Source organism: Odontesthes bonariensis, chromosome 7 (genome assembly GCF_027942865.1).
Source record: "Odontesthes bonariensis isolate fOdoBon6 chromosome 7, fOdoBon6.hap1, whole genome shotgun sequence".
In the NCBI taxonomy this organism is placed as follows: Eukaryota; Metazoa; Chordata; class Actinopteri; order Atheriniformes; family Atherinopsidae; genus Odontesthes; species Odontesthes bonariensis.
The window spans coordinates 11,798,139-11,823,538 of NC_134512.1; the positions used below are offsets into that span (position 1 = coordinate 11,798,139).

General features: G+C 39.8%; 1 protein-coding gene across 1 annotated transcript in view; it reads left to right on the plus strand.

Moving 5' to 3' along the window:
* Nucleotides 1–25,400, plus strand: part of LOC142383776 (receptor-type tyrosine-protein phosphatase beta) — a 44,603-nt gene that overhangs the window by 8,453 nt on the left and 10,750 nt on the right. Inside the window, exons 2-27 of the mRNA XM_075469494.1 lie at nt 8,604–8,625; nt 8,757–8,939; nt 9,150–9,410; nt 9,626–9,886; nt 10,095–10,355; nt 10,494–10,754; nt 10,963–11,223; nt 11,362–11,622; nt 11,831–12,091; nt 12,230–12,490; nt 12,699–12,959; nt 13,098–13,358; nt 13,567–13,827; nt 14,036–14,296; nt 14,435–14,695; nt 14,904–15,164; nt 15,634–15,894; nt 16,063–16,320; nt 20,434–20,691; nt 21,698–21,976; nt 22,108–22,374; nt 22,490–22,750; nt 23,510–23,770; nt 23,875–24,129; nt 24,734–24,982; nt 25,073–25,333. Coding sequence (XP_075325609.1) covers nt 8,604–8,625; nt 8,757–8,939; nt 9,150–9,410; nt 9,626–9,886; nt 10,095–10,355; nt 10,494–10,754; nt 10,963–11,223; nt 11,362–11,622; nt 11,831–12,091; nt 12,230–12,490; nt 12,699–12,959; nt 13,098–13,358; nt 13,567–13,827; nt 14,036–14,296; nt 14,435–14,695; nt 14,904–15,164; nt 15,634–15,894; nt 16,063–16,320; nt 20,434–20,691; nt 21,698–21,976; nt 22,108–22,374; nt 22,490–22,750; nt 23,510–23,770; nt 23,875–24,129; nt 24,734–24,982; nt 25,073–25,333 — 6,469 coding nt within the window. The remainder of the gene's footprint in view (nt 1–8,603; nt 8,626–8,756; nt 8,940–9,149; nt 9,411–9,625; nt 9,887–10,094; nt 10,356–10,493; nt 10,755–10,962; nt 11,224–11,361; nt 11,623–11,830; nt 12,092–12,229; nt 12,491–12,698; nt 12,960–13,097; nt 13,359–13,566; nt 13,828–14,035; nt 14,297–14,434; nt 14,696–14,903; nt 15,165–15,633; nt 15,895–16,062; nt 16,321–20,433; nt 20,692–21,697; nt 21,977–22,107; nt 22,375–22,489; nt 22,751–23,509; nt 23,771–23,874; nt 24,130–24,733; nt 24,983–25,072; nt 25,334–25,400) is intronic.

Genomic DNA, 25,400 nt, shown 5'->3' on the forward strand with positions numbered 1-25,400 from the left:
ACAAGCTGCCAGTTGTGTAAAAGGAGAAGGGGAACAAAATAATGCCAACCTGAACAAATCGTTGTGATGGACACAACTTACTTCTGCATTTTGAAGAAGAGAGTTAGCGGATAGGATTTAGATTTGAAATTACATATACTCACACTCAAGTTGACGACAGAAAGAGCTGTTCTTTTCCTGAAATAAATACATTTCACTTAAAAGATTTCAAAATGCTAAGGGGACCACATAAATGTTTTGAATTACCCTGGATGATTAAGCCTCTTATCAGGCTGAGTTTAAAATTTCCTGATGAAAATGAACTCAGTGAATCAAATGTGAAATTTTTGTTTTGCTGTAATAGTCACAACAAATCTGGCAGGAAAACAGAGGCTGTCAATCAAGAGCTCTTATCATGCAGCTGAGAACACCAGTGGAGGTGAACAGAAAGCGTCTAGGAGCATTTAAAAAACATCTTAATTGGGAATTGATAAATTCTTACTGGGTTCAAATGTGTGTGCACGAGTCGCTGGATGTGTTTTATGATTCAGTTTTAGATGATTCAAGTATTTACTGGGGTTTTGCATGTTATTGGACTTATATGGGTAAGGAAAACAAGGAAAACACTGCTTTTGCTTCACATTTAACCCATTTAGGCCTAAGACGCCTGGAAAAGAATGCCTGTAAAACTATGGGCGATTTCAGAAAGACCTCCTAAAACCTGAAGTTTTTCTGGAAATTCAGCAATTACTAAATGATTGATTTCTCAGTCTCTGTAGCAGATAGAAACAAAATTCAAAAAGTATTTGAGAACTTGCACCTGTGGCTTTCTTTGGAAATTGAGTTTATTTACATACACCTTCACGAAAATAGAACATGTAAAAAGTAAAGTGCAGGAACAGCACTATTTTCAATAAAAAAACAGTAATAAAATAAAATAAAAAGTAAAGTGCAGGAACAGCGCTATTTTCAATTAGAAAACAGTAATAAAATAAAATAAAATTTTATTTGATATTTAAATTATTTATTTATCTATTTATTTTATCGCCAGTAATCTCTTCGTACTGGCAGCACAAGGAGTCCATACACATTCCAATAAACGTTTTCATCTCCGGCACACTTACGTGTGACCACCTTGCCATCTTTGCTCGAGCTGGAGTCTGATGTACCTGGTGACTGTATCTATTCATCTCGGAAACGAGATGCTCCTCAGTAAAAATATGATTAAATGCCTGCAACGATGTGGCATCTGCAGGTAAACCGACTTTCACCGCTGGTGTGCGGTTGAAATCTCTCTGTCGATTACGGTGGTAATTCTCAGTCTTCCACTCACATTCAAACCCTTCAAAATCATCCTCAAACATATGTGTTGGCCATAAATCTCCATCAATTGGGTCAGCACGTTCTTCAGCATCATCAGAGCCAAGAAACTCCTCACAATCGCTCCCGTCTGAAATATCTTCCCACTGAAAGTCCTCCATGCTTGGTTCAATGAAACTTAACTTTTTTTTTTTTTTTCTCGATGTAACTTAACTTCAAAACAATGACACGAGGAACATGACGACACTCTCACATGTCTATTATAATGCATTTAATTCGCGCAGAGGTCAATAATTGGTGCAAAACAACCTCATACATGAAAAAAGACGTGTACGCATTCCCGTTCTTAAAGCTAGAATAACGCAACAGCGCCCCCCGGTTTTAAAGGTAGAAATGCGGCAATGCTTTCCCGGCCTTCAATGGGTTAAAGACATGGTTGGTAATCCTGTTCAGAAACACATTTTGTAATACTGGGTGAAATGGTCCGTCTATCCTGAGAGAAATCTATACAAGATGTATTTAGAAAAAGGGACGAAAATAATCAGACCTCTGTGGCAGCTGCAGGACTGAGAAAAAGCTGACCGCTGATCTCGGATTGGTCGCCTACAAAAAACCAATCAGATGCCTCTGCTTTCTGCCTACGCCCCCCTCTGCCGGCTCCCTGCTCCATGTGCGCACGCGGTTCTACCGGCTTTGGATGAAGCACTGACAGAATGGGGGGGGGGGGGGGGGGTGGAGCTTAGAGGAGGGGACACTTTCGAATCTTGCTAGCTCTCTTGCTAGCTCTCTAGGATTACCTACCATAGCTTTAAATAAACTAGCATAGAAGGGTCACTATCTCTGCTGCATGTGATCGTGGTCTGATGTGATTAATCTGCCTTTGAGTCACATATTTGAAAGCAACTAGCAAATTATTTCCTGACTAACTCCACATACCAAACTCTAGCAACCAATCCCTCAACTTACTCTAACCCTAACCCACAGTCACAGCACATCAGTCTCTTATAATGTCATAACGACTTCTATAGGAAAGGGACCAGGTGTGCATATGAATGAATGGAAAGAAGTAGGCAAGAAAGTTTTTTTATATTTTATTTTATTTTTTAAAGTAGGGCTGTGTGAAGTACTTATAAGCAGTCTGTGTATTACCTGTAGTAGACAGGTGAGAGTTCTCTCAGTTTGGAAAACACTGACTTCTCTTAAGTACTTCACACAACCCCACTTCAAAATATTCAAAATATCTCTTTGAGATAGATTCCTACAGTTTAGTTCCAGCTGGAAGTGCCAGCCCCTGTTCTTCCCAAACCTTTTCATTTGTTTTGGTCTTCAGCAGTGTTTTCTTTTCAAGTAAAGCCCTGCAAAAGCAACACATCGGCAGTATGTTTGGCCAAAACTGCTCACTATCAACAGCTCTAATCGACACTTGATATTCCTGATCAGCAACAAAATCGACAGAAGGCATCACAAAACTGAATTAAAATGAAATGTCTCAGAAGAAGGTTTTAAAAGGTTTTATTAAGAAGGAAATAAAAATTAACAAAGGAGATAAGACTGCTATCTACATATGTTTCTTCCTTGTGAATCTTGGGTGTTTTGGTGTTGTTAATCATTAACACACATAAACATACATGTCATGGTTTGAGTCCGATAACACGATTCTGCCAAATTTACAGCCTTCAGTGTCCACTTTCTTCACTCAGCACGTCAGCAAGTCCTCAGCTATATTTGTATAACTTTGTGAATAAATGAAGAGTTGCGCAACTACTTCTTTATTCTTTTGTTCCACGTTATCAGATTCTTTGGAGTTAATGTTAAATGGCTGATCCTTGAACTAACAACCTTTAAGGTGATTTCTTGATTGTTTTTGGGTCTGAGTGTTATTATTCAGGAAGGAACTTGGGTGTTATCAGGAGGCCGACTGTTAGGAATCTGAAGGAATCAGAAGGGTGGCAGGCTGCTTTTAGGGGTGATGTAATATTTATATAGCGGTCAGGACAGCCATTTCCTCCTTCTCCTGACCTGCAGACAGGCCCAGTCAAAGGGTACAGATAGTATACAGGGCAACAGGGGCATGGACTGAGTCTCAAAAGAGTACTGCATGTTCCCCAATGAACTTTAAATATTGCTTTTCATGTCTAATGCTTACAAGTAGTTTTTAAGAGGTGTCTTTCAAATCACGCTGTGTGCTCTTCAAAAGCGAGAGAAAACATTTTCAGTAAATATTAAGAAGCTACAAGCAGCATATTCACTTTATTCTTGTTATAAAAACAGAATACAAAATTATAGCCTTGATGGACTGGCTGCCAAATGACATGATCATATGACATGTTGTGTAAGTTTGAGATAGATGTAGGTGGATCAAAGGGAATATATAAGAAAATGAAGCACAATTTTTGAGTTGAAGTATTTCTATGGAAGTATTCCACAAAAGGGACCTTGAGTTTATGTTATCCATGCTATGTGAGTCAGCGCCAAAGTGTAATGGCTTTAGCCGTTGTTTTGTTTATTTGGTCAGGGGAAAATAAGTGATTCTTGGGAGTAGAGCCAAGGGAAATAAAATTTCTGGGAGTCATTGCTTAGAGAAGTCACATCCCTGGGGTCATTTTATCACGGATATTTGGATAAAAACATGAAATTGTCATGGTGTTGAGATGCAGACATTATGTGACCTTTACCATGTTCTCAAGAAGCTGGGGGGATTTTAGCTCAAATGTATTTGTCACTACATTTAAAACATATTTCACAGCACAAATGACTTTTTAGACAAAGTTCTGTGCACTAATCACATGCTTTTATTGGTAGCTGTTGTGGCTTTTATCTTCTCCACCAGCTGATGATTTAATTGGAATAATATTGAGGATGTTCATGCACCAAAGTGTACGGGCCCCAAGGTTTTGTGGCATCAGTGTTGGAGCATGGTTTGCAAGTCGAGAAGAGCGACCATAAACTTAGCTTTATTGCAAAAATCCATGTGTTTCTGCTGTAACTGATAGAATGAAAAAGTTAAAAAGACATTAAATGTATGCTATTTTCACCCAAATTGGCGCAGATGATTGAAGGATATATTTTTATCTTTTTAATGGCAGAGCTGCTGAACAGGAACAAAAGTCATATCCCAACAATGCTTTAAAATATCAAAACCAACATTGGTATGATGAGCTCCAGGGGGCACTGCAGGGCTATCAACATCATTTCTTATACTGGTGGTTTGCTACTATTCTAATGATGCACTTTATTTACCTGTAAAGTTGGAGCTGGAAGTTCTGTCAAATCCCACGTTAACCGAGTCTCAGTAGTCAGAAAGTTAGAAAATAATGCTCACTGACTGGGTTAGCTATTGTTAGCAGTACCTGCTGATAATGGCAGATTACACATTATTTAACATGTTCTAAGATGTAGCATGTGGAGTTAGCGGGACTTCTGGCAGAGGAGATGTCTTAATGTGACCCATCCATCCATCCATCCATCCATCCATTATCTTCCGCTGGTCCGGGGATCGGGTCGCGGGGGCAGCAGCTTGAGCAAAGAGACCCAGACGTCCCTGTCCCCGGCCACTTCCTCCAGCTCTTCTGGGGGGACCCCGAGGCGTTCCCAGGCCAGCCTGGGTCTTCCCCGGGGCCTCCTCCCAGTGGGACGGGCCCGGAACACCTCACCGGGGAGGCGTCCAGGAGGCATTCTCACCAGATGCCCGAGCCACCTCATCTGACTCCTCTCGATGCGGAGGAGCAGCGGTTCTACTCCGAGCCCCTCCCGGATGACCGAGCTTCTCACCCTATCTCTAAGGAAGAGCCCAGACACCCTGCGGAGGAAACTCATTTCGGCCGCTTGTATTCGCGATCTCGTTCTTTCGGTCACTACCCACAGCTCGTGACCATAGGTGAGGGTAGGAACATAGATTGACCGGTAAATGGAGAGCTTCGCCTTCTGGCTCAGCTCCTTCTTCACCACGACGGGCCGGTGCAGAGCCCGCATCACTGCAGACGCCGCACCAATCCGCCTGTCAATCTCCTGCTCCATTCGTCCCTCACTCGTGAACAAGACCCCGAGATACTTTACCCTGATGAATAAAATCATGACTAAATCCGTACCTGTGAGAGCTTTTGGATAATTTGATGCTACCACCTCTAATATTTTCAGTTTGAAAGTGTGCATTTCCAGTAGTTGATGGACATGAAGGCTCAAACGAAAACAAAAAAAGTTAAGATATGTCATATTTTTGCTGTATAAATAGTAATTAAAAAAAGAAATGTCTTTGAATTGATTTTATTAACAATACAGACAGAAAAAGGGCATCACTAGTATTTTTTCCACACAAGAATGACTGAGTTTGAGTGACTAAATACTGTTCTCTGCAGTGTAATGAGCATATCGTTAACGCGAAATGTCACTACTCTCTACACCGGCACAAGGTTTCTCCTCTTAACTCATGTCGTGTACTTATGTAATTACTGATGTAACTTTGCTCTTTGTTCAGTCAGTATCTTTACCCACAGAAGGGATATGCTGATGCTTCATGTTATTGGTGTTTGTAAGCAAAAAACCTCGAGTGGAGAGTGAACTTTGACAGCTGGTACATTAAATCACTGGTAAATTAGGCTTTTTGAAAGGATGCCGGGCAATGGTAGAGCTGAAGTTTGATGAATGTTTAATTGTCTCATCTCTTACTGACTCTATTCAGAATGTGTCATGTTCTGCTTTTAAGAATTTGATGTTATATATTCATGCCATATTCATTCCACACATGTTTGAGAACCACAAAACCTGTGAATAAAGTCTATAGTTTTGAGTGAAGCTAGGAGCTTACAGTAACTGTTGCAGACATTATGCCAACCCCAACCCCAGACATGGCCTTATACTACTGTGAGAAGTTATTCTCACTCTGGTCTCAAAGACCATCTATATCGGCAAAGTAAAATGTGTCACTGAATTACACCAGTGATAATTCTCTAACACCCATTGACGCTCTCCATCCCAGGGTGTTATTCTGGTCAGACATTGTAAACAAGTAGCAGAAGTGCTGCACACTCACGCCCATGTATACTTCCTCATACAGGCTGTGTCTCCTGTTAAAGTACAAAAATGAGGGGAGTTTTGTATTAGCTGACATATTACATATTACCTGACAGATTAACTTTACAGTTATTTTTTTAATTTACTGGACTTTTAAACTCCACCGACAGATTTATGTGATACCTTTGTCCTTCAGATAGTGTCCCAGGGGGGAAAAGGAAAGCCTGGTTCCTGATTTCCATCCCTGGGGCCTTTGTGTGTTTGCATGCTGTCTTTGTGTTGACCTTGTGATGGGCTGGCGACGTGTCCAGGGTGTATCTCGCCTTTCGTCCATAGGCTAGACTCTTACATTACATTCACTTCAATTTAATTCAGTTCAGTTTTATTTATATAGCGCCAGATTACAACAAATGTCATCACAAGGCACTTCAAAGATACTATCCAATTCAATACAATTAGCCTCCATTTCATTTAATTCCAAATTAGTGCACTTCATACAGACAAAAAAAATAAGTATTCGAGCTAAGAAAACCAACAGATTGCACCGAAAACTGACTTTGATCCAATCCCCCGTCCTGAGCGTGTACGAGGTGACTGTGGAAAGAAAGAAAAACTCCCTTTTAATAGGAAGAAACCTCCATCAGAACCAGATTCAGGAAGGGTGGCCATTTGCCTCGAGCACAGGAAAGAGAGGATCAGAAACGCCATTACACCAGAGCAGGGATACCTGCTGAGAAAGAGAAACTTAATGACAACAATAATGTTATGTACATAGAGAAAAAAGAGAACAGAGTGAGGAGTGGTGCATCATAGGAGGTCCCCCAGCAATCTAGGCCTATAGCAGCGTAACTATGGGATGTTTCAGGGTCACCTGAGCCATCCCTAACTATAAGCTTTATCAAAGAGGAAAGTTTTAAGCCTAATCTTAAAGGTAGAGAGGGTGTCTGCATCCTGGACGTATACTGGCAGCTGGTTCCACAGAGAGGGGCCTGATAACTGAAGGTAAACCTGCAATCTAAGAGCAAAGCGCTATGAGATCTTGAAGGTATGATGGAGCTTGGTCATTAAGAGCTTTATATGTGAGGAGAAGAATTTCGTGTGACATTCATTTCACTAAATTCAGGTGATTTTGTAGTGGATTCCAGGCAGATGAAGCAGCAAAGTCAAATAACCTTTCTTAACTCAGGAGCAGCTTATAGACAAAAAGTTGCTTCTTTTTTTTTTTTCACAGTGTCTGTCATTATTAGAAGTTAATAATTGTCCTTCTCTGTTATCTTTGTTGGAGAGAAACTTTTGCAGGTTTGACCGATGACACCATGCGTTAATGTTAATGTTTAGCTGAGTTGCAAACAGTGAAAGGGATGATTGAATTTTAGCTAATAAGTAATGTGGAATCAGATCTGTGTGTTTGTCCTTATAAGAGAATACAGATGATAACCACGAACAGAGATGAGGTCGACACAAAGGGTCATGAACATATGAGATATTACAGTTCACCATGATCAACATTTCGTGGTTATATTGGAGTTTGAGAAATGAGAGATCCAGATATAATGCTACAATGAGGAAGAACATTGTTCTGAACTGCAGTCCCATCCAATGAGGCAACAGGAGGATAAGGTTTACTTCCTTGTTTGCACTTCATCATCTGGGTTGGAAATGATATTTAACTTCTTATTTTTTTTTTATACAGGCAGCTATTCAGCTGGCTACTAATATTTGTGTCTGTACAATAGCCAATGTAAACATGACAGGCTCATTCTGTATATTCAAGCTCGGGAAATTTCACAATGCACCAGAGCTAGAACTTATGGTCTCCTGACAGTGCAGCTTCCTAATTTACAGGAGGAAACATCTGATTCAAAACTAGGGAGCAGTAAAGAAGATTGTGACAAGAATTTCTTATGAACTTTTTAAAAATGATTGTTTCTTTTGAATGGATTTAGGTTTGATACCCAGCTTTGTAAAAGGCTCAGTATTTATTCACCAAAACAGTGTGAAGAGAACTGAAAAAGCTAATTGTTCGGCTGGCTGGGAGTATGACCCTGCCTTCTCTATAGTGCGTGCGCTTATGATTTGAAAATGTTTTCAATTTGGTCAGTAAGAGTGGTCACCAGTTCACCAGCAGCTCTTTACATGTTTTTAATTCAACACTCATGTTCAGTTATTGCTGAATGCTTAAGTTCCCTGGAACTTAAACAGATGGTCGGTGGTTTATACTCTCTGTTTGAAACTAACTACTGCCCTCTTCTGGTTAAAAATAATTTACTGCTTCTCTGTCTTTATCTCTGCAGAGCATCCAAGCAAACTGTAATGGTAAGTACTTTATTCTTTTATTATTTTTTTATGTGCTAATTGTCTGTTGTTCTGTCTCTATGAATTCAAACAATCTTTTTGTATTTAATCCAAGATCTTTAATGAAATCGGATCCTTCTTCTTTCTTTTAGAAACATGTGAGATAAACTCTACATTAAAAATAACAACAACAAATATTAGTTTATCTGGCACAGCCTGCAACCTAACCACTGGCAATAATATCACTGGAAGTGGATTCATAACTGGTCTGAGTCCTGGAACCATTTATGAAGTTACCTTTGATTGTTATACCTGCTGCAAAAAGGTCACAACCAGTAAGTCTGTTTCTCTTTTATTAACCAAATGTAAAACAAAGATTTTTGTAGATGTAGTGCCAACAACGGAGCAAAAGATAATCCTGACTCTAACTACATTTGGCAACAAAGCTCTCTCTGAATTAATTAAACAAATTATCATATTTCATGATAATGAGTGATGAAATGGCGTTTGAACTAGTCCCCCACTGCCATCTTTCTGATTTACAGAACCTGAAGCTGTCAGTCATGTCAATGCCTCTGAAGTCACAACAACTTCAGTGTTTGTGAACTGGACCAAACCATCTGGAAGTCGCTCCTTTTACAGAGTGAAATGGACGGATGGAAATAAAACCCAGGAGGCAAATGAGACAGAAGAAAATAAAAACATTACCGATCTGACTCCTGGTGTCCAGTATTATATAACTGTTACTGCTGTGGCAGAGGATAATAGCACTGAAGGAGCAAGTGCCAATCTGTCTCTTTACACAAGTGAGTACATATTTAAGTTTGTCTTCAGCTTAAAGATGATCATGATTAAAAAGAGTAGAGGTGTGAACACAGTGTGGTGTGTGCTTTTGAGTGCACTGCTATAACTAAACTGCAATAACTGATTTAACCAGCTCGTATGTCAACTGTTTCTCCATCCCCTCTTTTCCACTCACTGGCTTTCATCTCATTATCTACTCATCCTCATGTATTAACAGGGCCTGAGATAGTTGGGAATCTCACTGTCACTGAAATCACAACTTCCTCCATATCTCTGAACTGGATTAAACCATTGGGTCAGAGTTCCTCCTATAAAGTACAGTGGACGGATGGAAATATAACCAGGAGTTCAAGTCAGGCTGAAACAAACATAACCATTTATAACCTGACTGCTGGTGTCCAGTATGGAATAGATGTCACTGCTGTGGCTGGTGATAATGAAACTAAAGGGAAAGCAACAACAGTCTCAGTGTATACAAGTAAGATGTTCAGCACTTCAGCATCTGCATTAAAGTCTCACATAGGGCCTTTCCTTTAACGTTGATGCCAGCTGTCTGTCAGTTAACCTGAGAAACTTCAATGATGGTTGAATTTCCTTTGGTTGCATTTCTCCTGTATCTTTTTGTGGATAAATAAGATTTTTCTGTTGTCTTTCCACCTTTGCATCCACCTCTCTGTTGCTCACAGAGCCTGAGGTAGTCAGGAATCTCACTGTCACTGGTTTAACAACATCCTCTTTGTTTGTTAACTGGACCAAACCAAAGGGAAACAGCTCTTTCTATAGAGTACAGTGGACAGACGGAGAAATAAGTGGCTCTGTAAATGTTTCTGATACATTTAAGGACATTACTAACCTGACTGCTGGTGTTCAGTATAAGATAACTGTCACTGCAGTAGCTGGTGATGGTCACACTGAAGGACAGAATACCACTGTTTCCAAATACACACGTAAGCAAGCATTTAGTTATGGTTCATATATGGAGATAGTTAACGTTTGCAGAGGACATCTGGGGGAGAAGCGTCTTTTTTAAGGTTTTTTAGGATGATTTTAAAATTCTTTTCATTCTAACCTCCATTCCCTCACAGAGCCTGAGATAGTCAGGAATCTCACTATCACTGAAATCACAACTTCCTCCATATCTCTGAACTGGATTAAACCATTGGGTCAGAGTTCCTCCTATAAAGTACAGTGGACGGATGGAAATATAACCAGGAGTTCAAGTCAGGCTGAAACAAACATAACCATTTATAACCTGACTGCTGGTGTCCAGTATGGAATAGATGTCACTGCTGTGGCTGGTGATAATGAAACTAAAGGGAAAGCAACAACAGTCTCAGTGTATACAAGTAAGATGTTCAGCAGTTCAGCATCTGCATTAAAGTCTCACATAGTCCCTTTCCTTTAACGTTAATATTAGCTGTCTGTCAGTTAACCTGAGAAACTTCAATGATGCTTGAATTTCCTTTGGTTGCATTTCTCCTGTATCTTTTTGTGGATAAATAAGATTTTTCTGTTGTCTTTCCACCTTTGCATCCACCTCTCTGTTGCTCACAGAGCCTGAGGTAGTCAGGGATCTCACTGTCACTGGTTTAACAACATCCTCTTTGTTTGTTAACTGGACCAAACCAAAGGGAAACAGCTCTTTCTATAGAGTACAGTGGACAGACGGAGAAATAAGTGGCTCTGTAAATGTTTCTGATACATTTAAGGACATTACTAACCTGACTGCTGGTGTTCAGTATAAGATAACTGTCACTGCAGTAGCTGGTGATGGTCACACTGAAGGACAGAATACCACTGTTTCCAAATACACACGTAAGCAAGCATTTAGTTATGGTTCATATAAGGAGATAGTTAACGTTTGCAGAGGACATCTGGGGGAGAAGCGTCTTTTTTAAGGTTCTTTAAGATGATTTTAAGATTATTTTCATTCTAACCTTCATTCCCTCACAGAGCCTGAGATAGTCAGGAATCTCACTGTCACTGAAATCACAACTTCCTCCATATCTCTGAACTGGATTAAACCATTGGGTCAGAGCTCCTTCTATAAAGAACAGTGGACGGATGGAAATATAACCAGGAGTTCAAGTCAGGCTGAAACAAAAATAACCATTTATAACCTGACTGCTGGTGTCCAGTATGGAATAGATGTCACTGCTGTGGCTGGTGATAATGAAACTAAAGGGAAAGCAACAACAGTCTCAGTGTATACAAGTAAGATGTTCAGCAGTTCAGCATCTGCATTCATTTCTCACATAGGGCCTTTCCTTTAAAGTTGATGTTAGCTGTCTGTCAGTTAACCTGAGAAACTTCAATGATGGTTGAATTTCCTTTGGTTGCATTTCTCCTGTATCTTTTTGTGGATAAATAAGATTTTTCTGTTGTCTTTCCACCTTTGCATCCACCTCTCTGTTGCTCACAGAGCCTGAGGTAGTCAGGGATCTCACTGTCACTGATTTAACAACATCCTCTTTGTTTGTTAACTGGACCAAACCAAAGGGAAACAGCTCTTTCTATAGAGTACAGTGGACAGACGGAGAAATAAGTGGCTCTGTAAATGTTTCTGATACATTTAAGGACATTACTAACCTGACTGCTGGTGTTCAGTATAAGATAACTGTCACTGCAGTAGCTGGTGATGGTCACACTGAAGGACAGAATACCACTGTTTCCAAATACACACGTAAGCAAGCATTTAGTTATGGTTCATATAAGGAGATAGTTAACGTTTGCAGAGGACATCTGGGGGAGAAGCGTCTTTTTTAAGGTTTTTTAGGATGATTTTAAGATTCTTTTCATTCTAACCTCCATTCCCTCACAGAGCCTGAGATAGTCAGGAATCTCACTATCACTGAAATCACAACTTCCTCCATATCTCTGAACTGGATTAAACCATTGGGTCAGAGCCCCTTCTATAAAGTACAGTGGACGGATGGAAATATAACCAGGAGTTCAAGTCAGGCTGAAACAAACATAACCATTTATAACCTGACTGCTGGTGTCCAGTATGGAATAGATGTCACTGCTGTGGCTGGTGATAATGAAACTAAAGGGAAAGCAACAACAGTCTCAGTGTATACAAGTAAGATGTTCAGCAGTTCAGCATCTGCATTAAAGTCTCACATAGTGCCTTTCCTTTAAAGTTGATGTTAGCTGTCTGTCAGTTAACCTGAGAAACTTCAATGATGGTTGAATTTCCTTTGGTTGCATTTCTCCTGTATCTTTTTGTGGATAAATAAGATTTTTCTGTTGTCTTTCCACCTTTGCATCCACCTCTCTGTTGCTCACAGAGCCTGAGGTAGTCAGGAATCTCACTGTCACTGGTTTAACAACATCCTCTTTGTTTGTTAACTGGACCAAACCAAAGGGAAACAGCTCTTTCTATAGAGTACAGTGGACAGACGGAGAAATAAGTGGCTCTGTTAATGTTTCTGATACATTTAAGGACATTACTAAACTGACTGCTGGTGTTCAGTATAAGATAACTGTCACTGCAGTAGCTGGTGATGGTCACACTGAAGGACAGAATACCACTGTTTCCAAATACACACGTAAGCAAGCATTTAGTTATGGTTCATATAAGGAGATAGTTAACGTTTGCAGAGGACATCTGGGGGAGAAGCGTCTTTTTTAAGGTTTTTTAGGATGATTTTAAGATTCTTTTCATTCTAACCTTCATTCCCTCACAGAGCCTGAGATAGTCAGGAATCTCACTATCACTGAAATCACAACTTCCTCCATATCTCTGAACTGGATTAAACCATTGGGTCAGAGCCCCTTCTATAAAGTACAGTGGACGGATGGAAATATAACCAGGAGTTCAAGTCAGGCTGAAACAAACATAACCATTTATAACCTGACTGCTGGTGTCCAGTATGGAATAGATGTCACTGCTGTGGCTGGTGATAATGAAACTAAAGGGACAGCAACAACAGTCTCAGTGTATACAAGTAAGATGTTCAGCAGTTCAGCATCTGCATTAAAGTCTCACATAGTGCCTTTCCTTTAACGTTAATATTAGCTGTCTGTCAGTTAACCTGAGAAACTTCAATGATGGTTGAATTTCCTTTGGTTGCATTTCTCCTGTATCTTTTTGTGGATAAATAAGATTTTTCTGTTGTCTTTCCACCTTTGCATCCACCTCTCTGTTGCTCACAGAGCCTGAGGTAGTCAGGGATCTCACTGTCACTGAAATCACAACTTCCTCCATATCTCTGAACTGGATTAAACCATTGGGTCAGAGCTCCTTCTATAAAGAACAGTGGACGGATGGAAATATAACCAGGAGTTCAAGTCAGGCTGAAACAAACATAACCATTTATAACCTGACTGCTGGTGTCCAGTATGGAATAGATGTCACTGCTGTGGCTGGTGATAATGAAACTAAAGGGACAGCAACAACAGTCTCAGTGTATACAAGTAAGATGTTCAGCAGTTCAGCATCTGCATTCATTTCTCACATAGGGCCTTTCCTTTAACGTTAATATTAGCTGTCTGTCAGTTAACCTGAGAAACTTCAATGATGCTTGAATTTCCTTTGGTTGCATTTCTCCTGTATCTTTTTGTGGATAAATAAGATTTTTCTGTTGTCTTTCCACCTTTGCATCCACCTCTCTGTTGCTCACAGAGCCTGAGGTAGTCAGGGATCTCACTGTCACTGGTTTAACAACATCCTCTTTGTTTGTTAACTGGACCAAACCAAAGGGAAACAGCTCTTTCTATAGAGTACAGTGGACAGACGGAGAAATAAGTGGCTCTGTAAATGTTTCTGATACATTTAAGGACATTACTAACCTGACTGCTGGTGTTCAGTATAAGATAACTGTCACTGCAGTAGCTGGTGATGGTCACACTGAAGGACAGAATACCACTGTTTCCAAATACACACGTAAGCAAGCATTTAGTTATGGTTCATATAAGGAGATAGTTAACGTTTGCAGAGGACATCTGGGGGAGAAGCGTCTTTTTTAAGGTTTTTTAGGATGATTTTAAGATTCTTTTCATTCTAACCTTCATTCCCTCACAGAGCCTGAGATAGTCAGGAATCTCACTATCACTGAAATCACAACTTCCTCCATATCTCTGAACTGGATTAAACCATTGGGTCAGAGCCCCTTCTATAAAGTACAGTGGACGGATGGAAATATAACCAGGAGTTCAAGTCAGGCTGAAACAAACATAACCATTTATAACCTGACTGCTGGTGTCCAGTATGGAATAGATGTCACTGCTGTGGCTGGTGATAATGAAACTAAAGGGAAAGCAACAACAGTCTCAGTGTATACAAGTAAGATGTTCAGCAGTTCAGCATCTGCATTCATTTGTCAAATAGTGCCTTTCCTTTAAAGTTGATGTCAGCTGTCTGTCAGTTAACCTGAGAAACTTCAATGATGCTTGAATTTCCTTTGGTTGCATTTCTCCTGTATCTTTTTGTGGATAAATAAGATTTTTCTGTTGTCTTTCCACCTTTGCATCCACCTCTCTGTTGCTCACAGAGCCTGAGGTAGTCAGGGATCTCACTGTCACTGGTTTAACAACATCCTCTTTGTTTGTTAACTGGACCAAACCAAAGGGAAACAGCTCTTTCTATAGAGTACAGTGGACAGACGGAGAAATAAGTGGCTCTGTAAATGTTTCTGATACATTTAAGGACATTACTAACCTGACTGCTGGTGTTCAGTATAAGATAACTGTCACTGCAGTAGCTGGTGATGGTCACACTGAAGGACAGAATACCACTGTTTCCAAATACACACGTAAGTACACAGTAGTGTTTGGCTCATACTGAATGACCAGGAGACCAAAAAGACTTGGACCAAAAAGATAAGGGGAAGTGTGAAGTGGGTTATTGTGATCCTGTATTTTTATCCTGTCACTGTGGCAACTGGAGATCAGAAATTTAAAAGAAAAACCACAGCAGTCTCAGTGTATATAAGCAAGATAAATGGTGTTATCGTACTAGTCCCTTAGCAGACTTAAAGAACTTTTCTGAAACTTGTAATTTTCCTGTCTGGTATTAATGTCTATATTTCACATTATGTTTTTTCTTTATCTTCACTCACACAGCCAGAAGTAGTTAGGAATCTTACTTTCTTCAATACACTATTTCCTTATGTGTAAGAATTTAAAGGCTACATATGTATATATCCTATTGTCTGGAGGTATATGAACTTTATTTTAACTTTTTAATTGCTCTCCTGTCCTCTCCTCATGTATCCTTTGCAGGACCAGGTGCAATACCCACAGCTCACAGCATTAACATAAACACATCCACCATCGTCTTGAACTGGACTTCACCCACTGGTCAGGTGTTCAGATACAAAGTGGAGTGGAGTAAAGCTGGAGATTCAAGGGTGTTACACACAAACGATACCTCCGCTACACTTTTAGATCTGATACCTGGTACTAACTACACAATAAATATCACTGCCGTCGCTGGGGACAATAAAACAGAAGGAGAGCCCCACAAAATCCAAGTCACCACAAGTAAGCCACAGTTATTACTTTGACTATCTTGTAATTGAAATTCATGCTGCTGATGCATTTCTCTCCCGAGGTTTCCCTTTCGAACGTCTTGCTTGAAGATGCTACAAAACTGTAAACGACAAATTCATTTTGTTCCCATCTTCTTTCTTTTCCCCCCTGTTTTTACAGAGCCTGCTGAGGTTGCCAATCTCGCAGTAGTTGATGTCGCAACATCCTCTGTGTTGCTAAACTGGACTAAACCACAGGGCAATGCTGAATTTTACCAAATTCAGTGGTATTCGAAAAATCATGGCTCCAACAGTAACAACACTAACGAAACCTACTTTATCATCAAAAGCTTAGTCCCTGGAGTCCTGTACAACATATCAGTGACTGCGGTTGTTTGGTTAGTTGAGGGTAAAGCAGTCTCCAAAAGTACCTTCACAAGTAGGTTCATAATTCTAGAACATTATTATTCTTTTTTAAAGAGAGAGAAATTATAAATTTTCTTCTTCATTGCATTTTCAACACTTAACTTTTGGAACCCAAATAAAGAATCTGAGAGAAGGCAAGGCAAGGCAATTTTATTTACAGAGCACAATTCGTACACAAGGTAATTCAAAGTGCTTTACAGCTACATAAAATCACAAACCCATTAAAAATAATCATTAATTAATTCATTTAAAAGTGAAGAGTGCAGATAAAATACTTTCAGTTGTCATATGAACAGCTAAATAGAACTGTTTTCAGCCTGGATTTAAACATTGTCAGAGTTGAGGCCTGTCTCACATCTTCTGGAAGACTGTTCCAGATTTTAGGGGCATAAAACTGAAACGCAGCCTCACCTTGTTTAGTCCTGACTCTGGGCACCAGCAGGAGACCCCTCCCTGAGGATCTCAGAGTCCCAGTTGGTTCACATGGCTCTAACATGTCAGAGATGTACTTTGGCGAATGACCATGAAGACACTTGTACACAAGCAGAGCTGTTCTAAAGCCTATTCTCTGAGCAACAGGACAGTGCAGAGACCTGAGCACTGGACTAATATGGTCGTGTTTCCTGGTTCTAGTCAGGACTCGAGCAGCAGCGTTCTGGATGTACTGCAGCTGTCTTACAGCCCTCTTAGAGAGCCCAGTGAGCAGGCCGTTACAGTAGTCTAACCTGCTGGAGACAAACGCATGGATCAGTCTTTCTAAGTCTGGTTTAGACACTATTCTTTTGATTCTGGCAATGTTTTTTAGATGGTAAAAAGCTGCTGATGTTACTGATTTAATGTGGCTGTTAAAGTTCAGGTCTGAATCCAATATTACTCCTAGATTTCTAACTTGATAATTAGGTTTTAGAGAGAGAGTCTTAAGGTGACTGATAACACTTTCTCTTTGTTTCTGTGGGCCACAGACAATGATTTCAGTTTTGTCTGAGTTTAGCTGGTGAAAATTGCTTTGCATCCACACACTGATCTGTTCGATGCAGTGACACAATGTATCTACAGGCCCGTGTTCTCCTGCCGTCCGTGACACGTAGATCTGTGTGTCATCTGCACAGTTGTGGTAGGACACATTATTAAGATTAAGATCCGATTTATTGGTCATGCATACATGCATACACACGAAATTTGTCCTCCGCTTTTAACCCATCCAGGTTGGCACCTGTTGACATGCACATGCACAGGTTCACACACTCAGAGACAGATGCCAACCTGGAGCGGTGGGCAGCCATTCAGAGCCCGGGGAGCATGGGGGTACGGTGCCTCAAGGGCATCTCAGCCGTGACAAGGAGGTGGACTGACATCAGTTCCACCAATCTTTTTTTTTTGAGTGGCGAGAGTGGGAATCGAACCGCCAACCTTCCGGTTATTGGCCTAGTGGCAGCATGTACAGATGGAACAATATGGGTCCCAGGATTGACCCCAGGGGAACCCCACCGGTCGTAGCCATTTGGTCTGAGACACAGTTACCAATTTCAACAAAATATTTCTTGTCCTCCAGATAGGACTTGAACCAGTTTAAAGCACGACCAGAGATTCCCACCCAGTCTTCTAACCTCTGTAATAAGATCGCATGGTCAACTGTGTCAAAGGCAGCACTCAGGTCTAACAGAAGACTGAGACTTTACTTGCATCTGTGTTCAGGTGGATGTCATTTGTCACCTTGATCAGAGCTGTCTCAGTGCTGTGGTGGGACCTAAAGCCTGATTGGAAAGTATCAAAGCATTGTTAGACAGGAGAAAGTCACTAAGCTGTTGGTATACAACTTTTTCTAGTACTTTGCCTAAGAATGGCAGGTTTGATATGGGCCGGTAGTTGTTCAGTACTGTGGCATCAAGATTTCTCTTCTTTAGAAGAGGCTTAATGACAGCGGTTTTAAAGGCCTTTGGAAATGTTCCAGTCTGGAGTGAGATGTTGACTAGATGAGTGAGTTGTGGTAACAACCTGCTCAGCACAGACTTTAGGAATCTAGTGGGCAACTCATCAAGGAAGCATGTTGATGAACTCAGACTGCAGATGGTTTCTTCGACTGTTTTGTCAGTAACAGGTGTGAAATGTGTCAGCTCTAGGTGTCTAGCTGGCTACAGAGTAGTTATTTGTGTTGTGGAAATTATTGCATTTTTAATGCCTTGAACTTTGTCATTAAAGAATATTGCAAACTCATTACACTTGGATGTAGAAATGAGTTCTAAAGGCAGTGAAACTGGACGGTTTAATAATCTGTTTACTGTAGCAAAAAGGACACAAGAGTTTTTACTGCAGTTTTTGATGATTTCAGAAAAATATCTCTCCCTCGTTCTACGCAAAGTCTGGTTGAACACACATAGCTTTTCTTTGTAAGTGTCATAAACAAGGTGAGGCTGCGTTTCAGTTTTATGCCCCTAAAATCTGGAACAGTCTTCCAGAAGATGTGAGACAGGCCTCAACTCTGACAATGTTTAAATCCAGGCTGAAAACAGTTCTGTTTAGCAGTGCATATGACACCTGAAAGTATTTTATCTGCACTCTTCACTTTTTAATTAATTAATGATTATTTTAATGGGTTTTAAATTTCTTTCTTTTTTAATTTCTTTCTTTTATTTTTTTATTCCTTTTTAATGGTTTTATTGCCTTCTTGTGATTTTATGTAGCTGTAAAGCACTTTGAATTGCCCTGTGTATGAATTGTGCTCTATAAATAAAATTGCCTTGCCTTGCCTTGCCTTGCCTTGCCTTGCCTCATAATGAACTTGGAGCTTTGACTTGCGCCATTTCCGTTCGGCTCTCCGGCACTCCCTTTTCTGTGCCCTGACCGACTCTTCTTTCCCCCATGGTGCCCTTTGCCTACTTTTAACCATTCTAACCTTGACAGGAGCAATGGTATCCAAAACATTTAAGAGACTTGATGTGTAAGAGTTCAACAGATCATCAACATCAGAACACGGGGTGTTCTCAAACCTAATCATTTCCATAAACTGTGTCCCTGTTCAGTCTTCCCCGAACAACTGCAGACCCAGCTGCTGGAATGAGCACATCTCGAGTGTGCCCTCTGTTGTGGGTGGGCTCAGTCACATGCTGAGTTAGACCAAACATTTCAAGGACAGCAGTGAGCTCTTTAGCTTCCTTGTAATGGGCTACATCCACATGCACATTCAAGTCCCCTGTTATGACTAAACAGTCAAAAGCAGTGCACACAATTGAAAGTAGTTCAGTAAAATCATCAATAAAACAATTCTGTGGTGGTTTATAAATGGTGATATAAAGTATGGAAGATTGTTTTATCTCCATTTTGAATGACACATACTCAAATTATGAAAAAAACAAAAAACAAATGAAAACCCATCTCCAGGCTACAAGCCCTCAGTTTGAGACCAAATTACTAAATTTCAGACCAATCTGTGCCCAATACTGCCTACAATGAGCAGGTATTAAGTGTGAAAAGAGTCAACAATGCTCCTGCTCACTGGCTCCTATGTATTGGTTGAAGTTTGCTAACGATGGCGATAGATGTTACACCTGATAAGCTTCTAAATATTTTCTTTTAAAAGTCAGGCCTTTTCCAAACACTTTCTATGCAGAACTTTCCAGATGGGTTTGTGAAAGTTACCTGACCTGCCTGTTGCCATTCTGGACTCTTGTAAGGGGCTTACATCTTAAGACGAATCCCCAGGGGTTACAGTTTTACTGTCAGTCTTTCTGTTCTATCACAAAGGGTTTTTTCCTTCTCTTCGAAAAGGATTATTTAATCATCCACAAGTCTTCTCAGTTCCACCTCATCTAAACGCCAACTTTTGACAAACACTGAGCCACATTTTTGCTGTTCTGTCCATTCAGTCTTGCCACAATAAAACACAGAAGCCCAAGAAACATTAAGTACTCAGATGATATTTCTGAATCCACAACATGACGAAAAAGCTTAATTTCTCTTAAACTTCTCTCTTGATATAAACTGCTGAGACTTTTGTGATGTAATCATTCAGTCAAACTGAATATGCTGAAGCACAGCAGAGTATTTTTATTTAAATGTGTTGCATTTACAACCATTATGCTGGTTCTCCTCATGGACAAAAATCCCTTTCTACTCTTTTGCTGGACAGGACCTGAGAAGCCCGGGAACATTATTGCAGCACAAGGAACTGACAACTTGCAGATCAACTGGACTTTGTCTCGAGGACAGGATGTTCGTTACATCGTGAACATCTCTAATGTTGATCTGGGATATCTGAGCCATATGGAAACAACACTCCCCACAGCTCACTTCACTGATTTACATCCAGGAAGACTATATAATGTCACAGTGACCGCTAAAGCTGGAAGCTTCTCTGACACAAATGGAACTCATTCATTTGCCACTGGTAAGAACATCTCAAAATACCATCAAACAATCCGGACTTGAATAATTGCAGTAAAATAAAAAAGATAATAAGATTGTAGCTTCAACAACTTCAGTTTCTCCAATGGCTGATATGCTTCCACTCCATGCATACACAAGCAGGGCCTTGTAGCAGTTTGATTTAATCTTATATTGATATTTTAAAGAACTATGTAGATGAAAAGCTAAATTGAGCATAATAATTTATTCATAGTCTAAGTGTATGTTGTTATTGATTTTTTTATGATTTTATAAGTATAGAATAAGTCTTACAGACATTGGATGAAAGTACAACCCTTGGAAATTGCTGACTATTTCTGACAAACATCTTTCTTTCTGATTTGATTTAAAGTTTTTAAACCACAAGGAAAATTAGTTTTAACGATCATTTATTTAGCAAAATATCTGTTCTTCTGAGGAAAAGAAAAAGCATTCCCTTGGCTTCAGAAACTGCTATTTCCCTATTTAACAGAAATACCTTAATTGAGGGCTTTTTGTGGCTTTTTCAGCTCGCTGAATGGGACTACCCTACCACACAGAAGTGGGTTTCTTGCAGTGGCACATTTATAGTCCTGGTAGAACTCAATTTTCTGTGGCAGCCGTTCCAGACAAATTGGCAGTACTTTGAATTTTATATGACATGTAAAAAAAGAGGAAGTGGAAAAATTTGATTTAAGTAATTGTAAGATATTTTTAAATCTCCTTCCCTAGTCTTATAGGTCCTATTTTTTCCTGTTTTTTTTAAACCTTTGAGAATTTGGTTTATCTCGGTAGATCTTTGATAGATACGTGATGACACTACACACTCACAAATCATCTCATTAAAACAGATGTAACTTTATTTTTGTTCCTTTAAATTACTCTAAAATGTTAGTTTCACATGTTTTATATAGTTGTTTAATTGTATCTCATCTAATAATAGGCACTGTGTAGAACAAAGTAAACTGATAAGTGTGTGTGTGTGTGCATCTGTTATTTCTACTTCTTAGTACCCACACCCCCTGGTTTCATCAACATCAGTCACAAGACAAATGTTTCACTCGAGCTGGAGTGGATGAGCCCACTAAAGATGGATAATGCTCCTAACATCAAGTACATTATCAACTACACAAATGCTAGTGAGAGCACAGGAAGTAAAGTGTCTCCAGGAAATTCCACACAGTTTTCTCTAAACAGTCTTGAGTCTGGAACCCTTTACAACATAACCATCAACACTGTTGGACCACAAGGTCTGGAAAGCGTGGTTGTCCGTAAATCATCTTTCACTCGTAAGTTTGTCTGGCAGGCACATAAGATTGCTGTTACATTTAATAAATATACAAACGTGTCATTTGTGATGACAATTCCTGCTAACAAAATTGCTTTTTAACTATTTTTTCCCCCTTCATCAACGTTTTAGTGCCGAACCCAGTGAGCAATGTTGTAGCCAACCCCATTTCGACCACTTCAATAAAAGTGAACTGGTCAATGCCACTAGGCGCCAGGGATTATTACAAATACTTGATTGAAACCTACAACGTCACAAGACTTGTTAACTCGCAAACAGTTAACAGTAGCAGCGTGGATGTAAACGAGCTAGAGCCAGGATCAATATACAATATCAGTGTCACAGTGACAGTTCCAGATGGAAGTAAATCCACTGCTGTGACGACTTTCAATTACACAAGTAAGTAAATAGATGGAATGCTGTTACACTGCTGAAGCATTACGAAAAATACAGTTTCATTTACAGTTACAGTTGATATTTGGCCTTCTATAACTTTATGCTGCATTTGTTTCAGAGCCCGAAACAGTGACCAACCTAAAAGGATTATACGTGAATACAACAGCCATCACCTTGACTTGGGACAGACAAAGTGATCATAAGCCCTCCTACACCTACTGGGTGAAAGTATTCCTGGATTCAAGGACGGTTCAGGTTTCCACAAAAGAGGAATCATTCACCTTCTATGATCTGAACCCTGGAACCCCGTACACATTTTTTGTGTACACAGTCATATACGGGGTCTTTTCTGAAAGCAGAAGCAAAGAGATATACACAAGTATGTTTTATGTGTGCCTTAAATTTGTTTTTAAGATAAATCTAAGTAATCACATTTTAAATCTATACTGTGTTCGAGAATATTGCCAAAAAAAGGACATCTAGATCTAGTGCTGATCTTCTATCAAGTTGGAAGAAAGAGAGCTACATAACCTGAAATAACAGCTTTTACTCTTATTTGTGGATCAGTAGTTATTATGCCTGTTAAATTCCTATGTTTTGTAGTGTAACACAGATTTTCTATTGGAAGTTCTCAAGCTAAATTTCAATTTCAACTTTTTCCTTGATGTCACATGTACCATTATGAGTATTTCTCTCACACAATTAAATTTGGGATGCATTTAAAATATATAATTGTGTAACAGTTATTCTGTTACAAAGTGATCAACTAGTCCGCCTCTTTTGACATGAAGCTGTATGACATCCCATATTAGCAATATCATTTATTAAATTTGACTTACCCCCTGCTGCGTCCTGTGAGCCGAGTTCCAGCCTTGTTTTGGCGTTGACGAAGGTAGTCCGGCTAGTTGGCAGGGGCCACAAAAATAAAGCGTTTTGCTTCTCAAAACAATATGCATTCAAAAGAGTCATACGTTTGCATCACAAAATCGTTCATCCAGAAAAAGTCAGACCTCACAATCGCTTGGCGCTATTTTCTCTCTCTAGGTGAACTATCCCTTTAATGTGTGTTCATTAGGTCATGCGGAACCATTTAAAGAATTGTTATTGAAACTACATTTAAGTCTTTTTTGTCTTTTAGATCCTAGGAATGTTTCTAACATTACAGCCATCGGAACCACAACTAGCCTCACAGTGAGCTGGACAAAGCCGGAGGGGCGGGTGTCCTCATACTCTGCCAGCCTGTACAGCAACAATCAATTAGTGAAGAACACAAATGTGAGCACAGACGACAGAAACACATCGTTTCAGGACTTGAAACCAGGAGTCCTTTACTGTGTGGTGCTGGTCACCAGAAGCGGACCTGCTGAGAGTATCAACACAACTTTGTGCAACGCAACCTGTGAGTAACATGAGATTGTAGTAGATTGTATTCACACTTTGTCAACTATATATTTATTTTACGAATGTGTTCTATGGTAACACTGCTTTCCCACTTTTGTTCAGTTCCCAACCCCCCTGGCCCTATCACGGTGGCCTTTCAGACAGTCAACTCAATCAACTTTACCTGGCAGCATCCAGAAAACATGTACCATAATCAGTACAACTTCCGTGTGTCCAGTGCTAATATCTCTAATCGGACTGAAAACAACTGGCTCCTTCTGGAAAATCTCCAGTCAGGAAGCCCCTACTCAATCTCTGTTGTTACTGTTGGTGTGTGGGGATTTATGAGTACAGCAGTTACAGTGGAAAATTACACACGTGAGTAGACTCATACTAATACTGATTACATCAGGGTTATTTCTGTGGATGAAATGACCCATTCCATAGGATTTTACAGTTGTAACATAAGTCGTTTTCTTTTCAGTCTGATATATTCATCTTTGATAAGGGTTTCTTATCTACTTACTGATGTTTTTTGGTTTTGATAATAATTCTTACTACTGCAATACAGATTTTGTTACAGCTTCGAATAACATAGTTTGTAGGCAGCAGTAATAAGCCCCAAAATAACAAAGCTTTCTTTAAAAAAATGGAATACTTGAAAAACTGTATTTTGTGTCTAGTACTATCAAAATAAATCCTCAAAAAAAAAAGAATAAAAAGTAACCATTTTACTTTAATCATGGTTTAATTTCTGACAGAAACCTTGATGACATGTTCAGTGATGTTTTTATGATAGATATTTTCTCTTTCAAATCGTGGCCATTTAGTTGCAAAAGTTGGATTATGGAAAGTCAGCAAACCAAAATATGTATTTGTGGTGAACTACAGACACTATTTATGCACTTTACAATTTCTTAGAACATTCAGAGAGTTACCATCTCTGCTGATTCACTGTCTCTCATCTGTCTCACTTACTCAGGACCATATCCTGTAAGAACACCTACATCGACAGAAATAACCACAAATTCAGTGACCTTGGTGTGGGGACAACAAGAGAAAAAACCAAGCTACTCTTATGAGGTGCTGGCCAATGGCTCCAAGTCTGTGGTATACACTACTAAAGTAACAGTGCCGAATCTTTGGTCTGGGAGCAATTTCAGCGTCACCATCACAACGCTGACAGCAGATGGCACTCGATCAGAACCTGTGACGGCTTCCTACTTCACACGTGCGGACTGTAATATCTTGTCAGACATTGATCGATTGATTGAGTTATGCTCTGTTTCAATGAGTAACACTCAATATCTTGTGTTTTTAGGACCACACAAAATCACAGAGTTGAAGGCTGTAACCTTAAACACAACTGCTATTCAGTTAAATTGGATGCAACCATTGGAGAACAAAAATGAGTATACATATTTGGTGCAGACGACAGGCTGTGGCTCCCATAACAACACTGTAGCAGAGGAGAACATTGACATCTCAGGGCTCACTCCTGGCACCAACTGCACCTTCTGTGTTTCTGTGAGGGCAGCAGATGGCATTGAAGGGGAGGAATACTGCATCTCTCAATACACTAGTGAGATCCTCACCTGTTGTTTCTCTTTTTGTAAATGTGTCATGACCTGCTCTAATTTTCCTCATCT